General features: G+C 39.2%; 1 protein-coding gene across 1 annotated transcript in view; it reads right to left on the bottom strand.

Annotated features, from left to right (window-relative positions):
- LOC140728526 (CD5 antigen-like) overlaps positions 1-13,816 on the bottom strand; it is a 59,875-nt gene that overhangs the window by 20,846 nt on the left and 25,213 nt on the right. The window contains exon 2 of the mRNA XM_073047415.1: positions 762-1,082. Coding sequence (XP_072903516.1) covers positions 762-1,082 — 321 coding nt within the window. The remainder of the gene's footprint in view (positions 1-761; positions 1,083-13,816) is intronic.

Here is a 13,816-nt window from a genome sequence, read left to right as displayed (position 1 = left end):
CTTTGGTTCCTTATTAGGATCGCCGATTCACTCCTACTCTTTTTTTCGACCCCGTGCCGTCCTTTAGTTGAACAATCAAATGCAACAGACGCTGGAGAAACAATGGCTTAATTTTATTCGAAATTTAATTTATTGTTCAAGAATTAGCATCATAGTGTCTAGAGTTAGGTATTTACATGCAGGCAACTAACTGTATAAGAACTGATCCTTTAAGTTCTGGTTCTTTTTTTATTTAATTCAGTACCGGAACTATTAGCGTAACGCTGTTTCAGAAGAAGCCAACAATAATCAACAACGCGGCTGTCTCTGAAGATCTTGTACGTTTTCCTCTTGACCACCTGGTTTGCGCTGACTGCCCCATTCTCGTTGCACATTACAGGGCATTATACATACCTGACGAGTGTCTATAGCTTACAATCTTACCATAATCAACACATCAGGTAAAAGTACATGGGATAATCCGATCTCGTTAATCGAACTGCTATATTCATTTATACGTCTTAACGCTATCAGTGGTTTCCCATTGTACCAAACACCAACCCCTCTATCTTCCTTGCTACACAAAACTCTATTTCCCTTTTCTTTTGTTGCCCTGATGAAGGTACATGGATGCAAAATATTAATTGTGTATGTACCTAGATGCAAAGGGAAACAATACACAGTCAACCCTTATTCTGGGTGTCATAAATTGTTTCTCACATCTTCAAACTGAGAACTCCTATACCGCACGCAGAAGATCAGCACAATGGAAGTAGCCTTACCGGAACACTTAACTGTCACAGCTTCTTTATGGGTGCAGTCATGTTGGCCCCATGGAGCTGAAGGACATTCCCAGAGATGCGTTTCATTACCCGAACAATTTACTTCATCCAACCAAACTACTCCAGTGCCTTGACCACAGTAATCAAGAATTGTTTTTTTTTTATCCAAAGCATATCCACAACCCAATTGCTTGCAGACCACATTAGCGTCAACCAGATCCCAGGAGTCATCACAAACTGTTCCCCAGGATCCGTCGTAATAAATCTCCAGTCTTCCAGCACATGTATCATCACTTCCGGACAGCCTTAATTGCAAGTGACCTGTTGAACAGAACTGTATGAGATTATTCTTTCCATAACAAATTGATCTAATCACCTCGTTCGCATTTCTGCAACATTTTCAGAAATTAGATTTTGCAAATAATTGGACAATGATATCACCGAGTATTTAATGCTAGTGATACGCACATATCATTTTTAAAGGGAAAACAACAAAAATATTGAAAACATTTGGTATGTCATACAGCGCTGTTCTCAATTTTTCACAAAGGCGGGATACCAGACACTGATTTCTATCTGAAGCAGGTAATCTCAGGCCACCTTTGTACCCAACCGAAAACAAAAGGCAGACATTGAACTTGCCAGGTGCTGTTTTCTTTGACAATGGCATTGTATTCAGGACGATACATCAATCATGGTGTCAAGCATTGTCCATGCTGCACCGGGGCGTCATATACTTTTCTCTGGAAATTTTCACAGTCAGTAGCATATTCACCTACTCAAGGGATTCCTTGCATCTGGAATAATGTGGTCCCCTTCGAGGACAGCGGGAAGATCAGTGGATCAGATCATAGAGAAGTGATTTTCTTACACGCCAGCTGCCCGGTTACATTGACTTTCGGCTCAACGTGAGATTGTAGGATGATCCAATTGGCCATTTTGCCAGCAACTGATACGCTTCTTATGAACATGTAGCTGTGCCTTCCTATGTACGTCATCCTCAGAGTCTTACGAGCTTCGTCCTCATTTAGAATGCGAGGATATTATTTTGTGGATGGGGATGCATCTTCCGACTTCTGCATTTTTCTAACTGCGTGTCTCATTCATCGTACTGATCAGGTATTGGTTTAAAGTATGCAGATTTATTAAAGCGAATTTGTGACATTTCCAATGAAGAAAATTCATATCAAAGAACAGAGCAACAACATCATATAGGTTTTGTGTGTTACAAAATACATGTTTGATTGTCAGAAGCTAAGCTGTTGATCACACTTCTTGAGAAATGGACTGGGAGATGAATGCCATCTTTGAATGACCAAATCATCGCAAACTACTTCACTTGACTCTCCCACTGATGCAGTATTTATTTATAATGGGAAGATCGGTTAAACATAATTGTCTTTCCCAACAACTGCTCCATAAAATTGTGTTCACCTTCTCTGGAAATCTCGATATTTCCAGCAGTTACATTGAGACCTTACCAAGATGCAGCTAGAAACATTTTGCAGAATTATTTTTCCTTGCAAAATGGTATGAGAAATAGTTCTAAATTTAAATATCACCACTCTCCTCCCCCATATCTTCTGTCGTCACATCTGTTCAGATTCTGGACTGGAAAATGTCAAAATACTGTACTGCCATGTATGATTGAATTCCGAAAGATTCTGGTTTACTCTCTGTAACAAGAATCCAGTCAAAACAAGCCTACATTTCTACAGTACCTGAATGTTTCGTTAACATTGAAAGAATCGTACATCATTCATATTGAAGACCAGAAATTGCAAGTTCAACATGATACGTTCAGATGTATGGATGTTTTGTTTTTGTTTGTTTCTTTATCATAGAGTGATAAACACTGTGATGATACAATATGCAAAATTGGCATTCACCCTGCCATGTCTGTGCTCACAGGAACGGATCCACCTGTAGTACCCCAACTCTCACTCCATTTTCTATCTCACATTGCCATTAACTTGATCTTGCCTCCATTCTACTCCTGCTCCTTTTCACGAGGGGCAGATTATAATTGTGAATTAATCTGTGCATCTGGATGCTGTTGATATGCACTGCGCTGAAAAGCAAGGACAACGCCCTGGAAATATTGTGTGAAAGCAGCAAATATACGGAAATTGTACCAACCAAGGACTCTTTCAGTGTAAGGTCTTTATTTTAAATGTTATCATCCTTCATATTTATGTAAAATAAATATAGAATACACTGATATATGATGCACAATTTTTCTCTGTTCTGTCATCATTAAATCTGTTAAGAACACAACGCACAATGAAAGAGACGTAAAATTATTTCACCTTGAACCTCAAGTCTGTTCCTCTACAAAACACGATGATAACTAATCTATGCAAACTGCCACACTTCTTCCGTTCCTGTTCTCTCTGACCCTCAATTCTAATATCTAATTACCTCCTTATGAAAAAATTATGTACTTCACGATAAATATATCTATTCGATCCGACTCCTTCACCCTGTGTATCTGTGAAGTCCAGGTATTACTGCCTTATTATCGAAGAGCTTATATGAGCCCAGCAATAGTTCACAGCGCCATATCTTTTAGTCAGTTCCATTGATGTATGACTCTTATCAGTGGAAATTAAACTGCAATGACCTAGGTTGGTTCACACTGGAAATTCTATGTTTGTATAAGTCATGGCATTTTGCATTTCCAAGAAAATTTCAATCGGTACAGCCAGTTAGTAGATTGTTATCAGACTACTCGGGAAAAGAGATACTGTACAAATTTATTCCACTGTTATGAAGAAGTTGTTGACATATACATTTTACACTATAGCCTTTTTTAGTCACTATTTCAAATAAGTAAATTTTACAGAGTGAACATTGTACAAATCGGACACATTTACGCAGGTATTCTCATTGTTCCCCGAGGAACAATGATGGCTACATTCTCAATTCTGACGCAAACTGCATACACTGCCCGATCTATTATAGAGTCAAAGGCACATAGAGATCCATGGCATAGAAGGAGACTCTTCACCCATCTAATAGTGGCCTAACCATTATTATTTAAATCATATCGAATTGTATTAAGGCTATTGTCCTCCATATCCCTCCCATCCATATATGTATTCAAATTTCTCTTAAATGCTAAAATGGAATCCAGACCGCCATGTCCAGTTTTGTTCATTCTGTTAGTCCCTTTTGAGCGAACAAGATACCTCTCCGAGTCTGCTTAAATATTTCACCATTTTATCGTAACTCTCTCTCATATAGTTTTAGTCTCACAAAATTTAATAGGGAGCATACTGCTCGCATTCATACATTTGTTTGGTTTTATAAAATCTCTTGCCATTGTCTAGATCTCCAGATCTTGAAGTTCTAACATATTCAACGTTTCCCTAAAACTCTTCAAGTCCTGGCAAAATTATTGTAAATTTTCAACACTGTCCACCTGTACAACAGCTTTGAGTGTCCTTTTGGCAAGGAGCCCAAGTTCACTCTGTTGCTCCACACTATCAAGATTCCTATCATGAACAAGATATTCTGAACTCAAACTTGACGTAACAAAATAACCCACTTCAGACTTATTTTTGTGACGTTCATCAGTCATTTCTCAGCCCTGTTGTGCATCCTATCAATGTCATGCTGTATCCTCTGACAGCCCTCCGGAATATCCACAACCCTCCCAAATTGTGTGTCCTCAGCAAACATATTAAATCACCCTTCTACTTCCTCAACTGGGTCATATATAACAATCACAAAAGGTGGGGGGTGGGGGGGTGTCCCAGAACATATTACTGCGGAACAACACTGGTACCGTTCTCCATGCAGAAAGCGAACCATCAATAACCAGACATTGTCTTCTCTGGGCAAGTCATTTTTGGATCCACAAAGCAATATCACTTTAGATCCTATGTCACATTACTTTCTGAATGAGCCTCACATGCGGAACCTCACTAAATCTACATATACAACACATTTTTTTCCTTTTCAAACCTTATTATTATTATTATTATTATTATTATTATTATTATTATTAAAAATACACAGGTATATCGAAGTAACAACACTTACAATGCCTCAAAAATATATTAAAGTTTGAAAAATGTTGTGAATTTAAAAAAAACCCTTCCAAGCAAGAAAAGTGAGAAGCAAAAAGAACCCTTTGAGGGCACAACCCCGGAGCAATGCGTCATATAGAAAGCTTCAAAAATAAATATCAAACAGCCAACAAGAGGAAAAAATACATCAAAACAAAATGTACACTTTGATCGTGGAGGAAATCTATCATTTAACTGAAATGATAGTAACGAGCAAACGAGCCCAATCTCTTCTCAAAATCAAATAAAGGTTCAAAGGTTCGACTTCTAATTTTCTCCAAACTGAGACACAGCAGCACTTGAAAGAGCCATTGTGACAAAGTAGGAGCAGATATATCCTTCCATTTCAACAAAATGGCCCTCCTAGCTATCAATGTAACAAACGCAATAACAATAGAATAAACGCAATAACGCAATATAAAGAGAGACTTTCTAAAATATTTCCCAATTTTGACAAGTATTGTGATAGATGTAAAACTCAGATAGCTACAATGCCAACTATGTTCTGGTCATGTTGTAATTTAAAACCATTCTGGATGTCAGTGTTTTCGACAATTTCTAAGGTAATTAGAATCAATTTACAGCATAATAAATTGACTGTCCTTTTCGGAACAATTCCTCAAAATATTCATGGTATTTCTCTGTCTGAACAACAGCAATTCTTCTGTCTTCATCAATGTTTTATTGTTATGGCTACATTCAATCAAGTTCGTAAGACATGACCTGCCCTTGGCAAAGCCATGCCGTCTGTCCTTAATCAGATTATTTCTCTCCAAATGTTCTTAAGTTTGCCTCTCAGGATCTTCATCAAAAACTTGTCCACACTGAAGTAAGACTCACCGGTCTCTAATTTCCTGGGTTATCTCTACTCCCTTTATTTAACAAGGGGGCAATTTTTGTAACCTTACAATCATCTGGTTCTTCTTCAGTCCCTAATCATGATGAAATAATCATCGCCAGTGGCTCAGTCACTGTTGCACAAAGTGTCCTAGGTGTTATCTCGTTCAGTGCATAGGACCATGTGATCTAGCTGCAGAATCATGGCTGATCATTTTTTCTCCTCCTCAACACCAATTGCCAGCCATCTTCCCGTAACCGTTGATTCCATGTCCAATCAATAATCTATCAATATGCTTCTCAAGTACACTGAACGACCTGGCCTCCAGAGCAGCATGTGGCAACACATTCCACAAATTCACCATCCTTTCACTAAAGAAATTTCTCCACATCTCAGTTTTGAAATACCGTCCCTCTATCCTCAGGCTGTGCTGTCTTGTCTTAAACGCTCCCACAGTGGGAAATATACTTTGCACATCCACTCTGTCTGGGCCTTTCAACATTCAAAAGGTTTTAATGAGATGACCCCTCATCCTTCTGAATTCCAGCGAGTGCAAACCGAGAGTATTCAAACGTTCCTTGTATGATAACCCTTTCATTCCTGAAATCAAAATTGTAAAGTTCCTCTGGACCGTCCCCAATGCCAGCACATTTTTCCAATATGAAGGTACCAAAACTGTTCACAATAATCAAGCTTAGGCCTCAGGTGTGCCTTATGAACCCTGATCAACACATTCTCGCTCTTGTATTCTAGACAGCTTCAAATGAATGTTAACATGAAAAGTACCTTCATCACCACCGTCACCATTTGCAAGTTAACCTTTATGGTGTTCTACACAAGGTCTCCCAAGTCTCTCTGCATCTCAGATTCCTGGATTTCCTCTCCATTTAGAAAATATTCCGCACATATTTTTCTGCTGCAAATGTGCCTGGCCATGCAGTTTCCAGTATTGTATTTCATTTGCTACTTTCTTGTCCATTCTCCTAATCTGTCTAAGTCCTTCTGCAGTCTATTTTTTTTCTCAACACTAACTGCTTCTCGACCAATCTTTGCATCATCTTCAAACTTGGCAACCAAGCCATCTATTCCTTCATATAAATTTGTTATATCCTGCATAAAAAGAAGTGGTCCCAAGAGCAACCCCTGCCGATCACCAGTAGTCACTAGCAGCCAAACAGAAAATGATACTTTTATTCCCACTGTCGATCTCCCACCATGCAGCCAATGTTCTAACCATGTTTGTAACTTTCCTGTAATGCTATGGATTCTTAACTTAGTAAGCGGCCTGATCTGTGGCACCTTCTCAAAGGCCTTCTGAAAGACCAAATATACAACATCCACTGCATCCCCTTTATCTATCAAACTTGTAACCTCCTGAAAGAATTTGGAAAGGTTCATCAGGCAGTACTGTCCCTGAAGGAAACTATACTGAATTTATGCTATCTTGTCCTGAGTCATCAAGTGCTACATCACCTTATCCTTAACAATTGACTGTCACATGTTCCCAACCATTGAGTTCAGGCTAACTGTTCTAAAATTTATTTTCTGCTGCCTTCCTCCTTTTTTAAGAGTGGAGTGACATTTGAAGTTTTCCAGTCTTCTGGCACCATGCCAGAGACCAATGATTTCTGAAAGATAATTTCTAATGCCATCACAATATCTAACGTTACCTCATTCAGAACTCTTGGATGAAGTTCATCTGGACCGGGGGACTTACGGCACTTTTAGGTCTTTCAGCATTTTGAGCACCTCCTGTCCTGTAATAGTAACTGAACCGACTTTTCTTCCTTCACACACTACTACATCTATAATACTTCTAGCGGCTTCCACAATGACGACTGATGCAATATACTCATTTAAGTCACCAGCCATCACCTTGTTCCCTCTGTCATTTCCCTTGTCTCATTTACCAGCGGTCCTAAATCCACTCTCATTTCTTTTACTTTCAACATACTTGAAAAGAAACGTTGATATTATATGCGAGCTTTATTTCATATTTCATCTTTCCCTTCTGATGATTTTTATTTGCTCTTTGTAGGTTTTTAAATAATTCCCAATTCTCTGTCTTCCCACAAATTTGTGCTTTGTTGTATGCCCTTTCTTTTGTTTTTACAATAGCTTTGAATTACCTTGTTGGCAATAGTTGTACAATTTTATATGAGTATTTCTTCAGTTTTGGAATACATGTGTCCTGTGCCTTCTCATTTTTCAAAGAAACGTACGCCATTGCAGGTCTGCTGACATCCCTGCCAGTAGCTCCTTTCAATTTACTTTGGCCAACTCCTCTCTCACACCACTGTAATTTATCTTATTCCACTGAAATACTGCTACATCGGACTTTAATTTCACCAAATTTTAAGCTGAAGTCGATCATATTGAGATCAGTAGTTCCAAAGGGTTCGTTTCCCCTAAGCTTCCTAAATACCTCTGGTTCATTACAAAATACTCAATTGTATAGCTGGTCCCCTAGTAGGTTGAACAATAAACTGCTCTAAAAAACTGACTCTGAGGCATTCAACAAACTCACCCTCTTGAGATCCATTATCAACTTGATTTTCCCAATGGATCTGCGTGTGAAAATCTTCCATGACTGCCATAATATTCCCTTTCTGACTCGCCTTTTCCATTTCTTGTTGTAATATGTGGTCCACCTTCTAGCCACTGTTGGGAGGCCTGTATATAACTGCCATCACATTATTTTATCTTTGCAGTTTCTTATCTCAACCCACAAAGAATCAATATCTTCGAATGCAATGTCTTTCTAATGATTTGTTGCCATTCGTTACCAATAGAGCCACATCAAAAACTCCGCCCACATTTCTCTTTGTCCGACATAACGTGTAACCTTGGACATTCGTCCCAAATACTCCCACCCTTCAGCCACGATCCAGTGACGGCCACAACGGCATACCTCGCAATCTGTAGTATTGCAACAAGATGATCCACTTTCTTTCTTATACGATGCGTTTTTAGATACAACAGCTTGAGTACCGTGTGACCTACCTGGCTTAAAATATATCAAAAGCACCAGCTCAACCTCTTTCTGAATAAATATATACGATCACGTGTTTCCCTCCATTGCAAGTCCTCTATAATTCCATAGTCCTTTTTTCACTGGTGAATACTGAACCAAAGTCTTCACTGGGTACCGACACTACTTCCTCCAGCTCCATGTACATGTTTCACTATCGCTCTTAATTGGTCCAATTTTTAGCGGCTCATCCTCTTGCTTTTGGCATACTTCTAGAATTCCTTGGGGTTTTCATTAATCCTGCTCGGTAAGGCCTTCTCATGGCCCTTCTGGCTCTCCTAGTTTCGTTCTTGAGCTCCTTCCTGGCATCCTTGTGATTTTCTACAGTTCTAACAGTCCCTAGTTTCTTAAAACATTTGTGAGCTTTTGTGATTTTCTTAACTAGATTTTCTAAATCGTTTGTATAACCATAGTTCTTTTACCCTACCATTCTTTCCGTGACTCAATGGAACATACCTATACAGAAGGCCATGTAAATTTCGCTGAGCATTTGTTACATGTCTTCCGTGCATTTCCCTGAGAACATCTCCCAATTAATTTTAGCAATTTCCTGCCTAAGAGCATCACATTTCCTCTTACCCCATTTAAATGTTTTCCCCAATTGTCTGTTCCTATCCTTCTCCAGAGCGACGGTAAAGGAAATCGAGTTGTGATCACTACCACTAAAATGCTCTCCCACCGAGGGATCTGACACATGACCATGTCCACTTCCTAATATCAGACAAGGTAAAGCGTCTCCTCAAGTTGGACTATGTACATGTTCGTGAAAAAACCTTTCTGAACACAGCTACCAAATTCCACACTGTCTAAACGTTTTGTTATCAGGAGATGCTAGTCAATATTAGGAGAGTTAAAATCACTATTTGCAACAACCCAATTAATACTGCACCTTTTGATAATCTGCCTCCCTAACTGCTCATAAATGTGTCTGTTACTACTGGGGTGCGGGTTCTATAAATGAACAAACAAGCAGTAGAGTAATTACCGCCTTACTTTTTCTCTCTGCGACCCAGAATGACTCAAAGGGCAATCACTCCATGACTTCTCCTTTACCGCAGTCGTGTTACTATCCTTAATTAGCAGTGCCTCTCCCCTACCACTTCTGCCCGCCTCCCTCTCTTTACTTGAAATATCTAAAGCCTGGCACATTTAGCAACCATTCCTACCCCTGGGATATCCAAGTCTCTCTCATGTCCACAACATCATAGTTCCACGTATTGATACACAGTCTAAGTTCTTCCGCCTTGCTTTCTTTACACCTTGAATAAAATTCGAAACATCTCAAACCACCTGGATGAGTGTTTTTTTTTTTTTGCTCTATCATTTGCTTATTGTTTCTCATACATTTCCGACATGCTGTCACTATTTCTGCACCAACCGCCTCATCCTCTGCCTCTTCAATTCGGTTCCCACACCATAACCTGTCGATTCAGTTCGTGTAGCCGATAGAAATGATATGGAACTCAGGGTTGTTTATTTAAAAAACAGAGATGAGTGATGCATATTACAGGAAAATAGCAAGGATATTATATATATATATATATATATATAAATGTCTTGACTCCTGTTGTAGAACGAAACGGGGAGTGGTAGTCTCGACACATACTTTGATAATAAATCACTTTCAATCTCTCAATCTCTTCATCCGACTTCAATTTAACATGACAACTGCCAAAGTGATTAATGAAAACCACAGTGACCAAATCTGACTTTACGACCCTGTCAATTTGACATTTGTTTATAGTTCACATTCTCCTAAAATACACTTTTGTATTCAACATACAGTGAGTGCCAAGCAAACGTTTCGGCACCTCTGGTCAAAATTTCTGTTATTTTGAATAACTAAGCGAGTAAAAGATGATCTGATTTCCAAAAGACATAAAGTTAAAGATGACACATTTCTTTAATATTTTAAGCATGGTTACTTTTTTATTTCGATCTTTTACAGTTTCAAAATAAGAATAAAAAAGGAAAAGGGCCAGAATCAAAAGTTTGGGTAACCTTCATAATCGCTACTTAGTCATACCCCCTTTGGCAAGTATCACAGCTTGTAAACGCTTTTTGTAGCCAGCTAAATGCCTTTCAATTCTTGTTTGGGGGATTTTCGCCCATTCTTCCGTGCAAAAGGCTTTTAGTTCTGCGAGATTCTTGGGTCGTATTGCATGCACTGCTATTTTGAGGTCTATCCACAGATTTTCGATTATGTTTAGGTCGGGGGATTGTGAGGGTCATCTCAGAACTTTCAGCTTGCGCCTCTTGGGGTAATCCATTATGGATTTGGAGGTGTGTTTAGGACCATTATCCTGTTGCAGAAGCCACCCTCTTTTCACCAGCTTTTTTTTTCTTTACAGACGGTCTGATGTTTGTTTCCATAATTTGCTGGTATTTAATTGAATTCATTCTTCCGTCTACCAGTGAAATATTTCCCATGCCACTGGCTGCAACGCAAGTGTAAGGCATGCACGATCCATCCCCGTACTTAACAGTGGGAGAGGAGATATCTTCATGAAATTCTGCACCCTTGCTCATTACGGCCAAGTTTGAGCGTCAGAAGTTTGCAAAGGAACATCTAAACAAGCCTGATGGATTGTGGAAGCAAGCCCTGTGGAGTGATGAAGTTAAAATAGAACGCATCGTCGAAAATCTGTGGGTAAACCTCAAAAGAGATGTGCATTAAAGACGACCCGAGGATCTCACAGAAGTGGAAACCTTTTGCAAGGAAGAATTGGACAGAATCACCCAAACTAGATTTGAGAGACGCTTAGCTGGCTACAAAAAGCGTTTTCAAGCTGTGATACTTTCCAAAGAGGGTGTTATTAAGTACTGAACATGCAGGGTGCCGAAACTTTTCCCTTCTTTTTTTGTTATTTTGAAAGAGTAAAAGATAGAAATAAAAATTTGATCTCGCTTAACAGTTTTTAAAAATGTGTCATTTTTAACTTTATGTCTTTTGGAAATCAGGTCATCTTTTACTTGCTTAGCTATTCACAGTAACAGAAATTTTGAACAGGCGAGCCTAAACTTTTGCATGCTACTGTATTTATGCACTGAACTATACTTTTTTTTTTGAAGTAACAACAATTTCTTCTATATGTATATGGCCAATGACATTTCCTGCACTACAGCAAATCTGTACGTCCAGACAAACCAGAATTTATCGAACAACTGATTTTGATTCAGGATTAATACGACAATGTTAATACATTCCGACACTGCCTGTGATACACACTGATGCACGAATAAAAAAAAAAATCATTTGAAAACATTAGTGCATACGGAAACAGATAACCTTATCTCAATGAAGTACTTAGCCGGTAGATCCCCGAACAATTATTGGATAAGCTGTGATAACGCTTAGCTTCGCATTCCCCCATTTGTCTGAAAATCATATCCGTCACAAATGATCCTGTCCCTCAATAGGATCGCATCCTGTTACTTCTCACTTGGATCATCTGAATTCGAAACACATTGGCTTTATTCACTTGTCTGACTTCAATATCTGAGTTTTCTTTCTCTTCCCTTCCGGTTGAGCAACTTCATCACTCATTCTCCCTGCATCAAACCGAAATCTGGCCTACTCCCTAGTATAGAGAACTCATCAGAGGTGTACTGTGCTTCAGTATTTCGAGCGTTTGTCATATTTTGACAGATTCCAGTGAATTCCAACATGCATTAGGCTGACTCAGATATTTAAGCAGTCATAGTAGCGAATAATCAACAGTTCTCTGAAGCTCACAATATCTTCCTCCTCTCACCACCACTTTGCAAACTCACACAACTGAATTACTCCCTTGCTCACTTAAATGCTTGATTTCTGCTTTCAATTTTTAAGTTGTATTCGCTATCATTTCGACATCACATAATAAGGCCTTCCTTCAATACTCTGCGATAGTAAGATAAATCTCATATCAATTGGGGGATTACATCAATGGTAACGGATTAATCAAGTTTCCCCCATCTGTCGCACTGCAGGGCACCCACGTTCGGCATACAGTGAAGCAGATTCAATGCACTATATGTACGGATTTTGCCTTTTCTTGCTCGAAAGATGTGGCTGTCATCTGTACTTAGGTTTTCATTCACCTACCAACGTTGTGTCTTGTAAATTCCCTCTGATATCGAAATAAATTGTAGAGCCTACGGGACGGTGCTCCAGATGGATTTTTGGGTATGTAGTAGGGTGCAGGTGTAATATAAAATTGAAATCCTGAAAAAGGGAAGTTGATTGTCACTGCCCACATGGCCACTTAGCCAAATATATATTTGTATGACTCAATGACTCTGCATTTCTCGGTTTATTTTTAATCGCGACACCAGTTTAGATATTCCCATTGCCACCTTTTAACAATATTCACCTGAACACAGGACACCAACGCCCGTGGTGTCAGAGGAAGTCCGTTTCGACATGGAACTCTTGCAGTTTCGGAGATGTGACTTGTTTCCTTGACATTGAACTTCCGTCACCAACACGGGCCGTTGATTCTCTCTATACTTTGAGAAGTTATAGGCAGATATCGCTGAGCCACAATGCAGTTGTTTGCAGACAACATTTGTTTCTTTGCTGGTCCAAAATTTATGATGCACTCTACGCCAGGTACCATTATCATACATCTCCATTCGGCCATCGCAGCGGCTTCCCCCATCGTTCAGTCTCAAGGACCAACTTTCATCTACGATATCGATTAAAACGGGTAAAAAAGTTAATATCAATCCAAGGTATTCTACACATTCTCAGCTATTAGCTGCAAAGCATGATTTATACATGCATTTCCCACAAGTTACGGAGAATGCGAGCAATATCAGTAAACGTCATCGGTCATAACTAGCGCTATAAGAACTATTTCTGTCGTTTATGTCAAAAAGTGGACTAAAGACATGCGGCAATGTATGTATTCCAATACATCACAGACACTTCTGTGTTGACGTGGGCGGGTCTTTCGGAAGTGTCTTTATTTTGTTACCTGACAGCAAAGTTAAGCTTCTCAGAACAGACTTGGTACTTCTCCTAGGGTTGACGTGGTGGGGGAGCGGGGTGTACGGAAAAATCACACAGTTGAAAATATGCCACGCATTTTCTCTTTGAAATGAAGTGGATTAAGTTGTGAAATGATAG

This window comes from Hemitrygon akajei, chromosome 1 (genome assembly GCF_048418815.1).
Source record: "Hemitrygon akajei chromosome 1, sHemAka1.3, whole genome shotgun sequence".
Taxonomy (NCBI): domain Eukaryota; kingdom Metazoa; phylum Chordata; class Chondrichthyes; order Myliobatiformes; family Dasyatidae; genus Hemitrygon; species Hemitrygon akajei.
The sequence above is the reverse complement of the archived record's forward strand: the minus strand, read 5'-3'. Positions and strand labels throughout refer to the sequence as shown.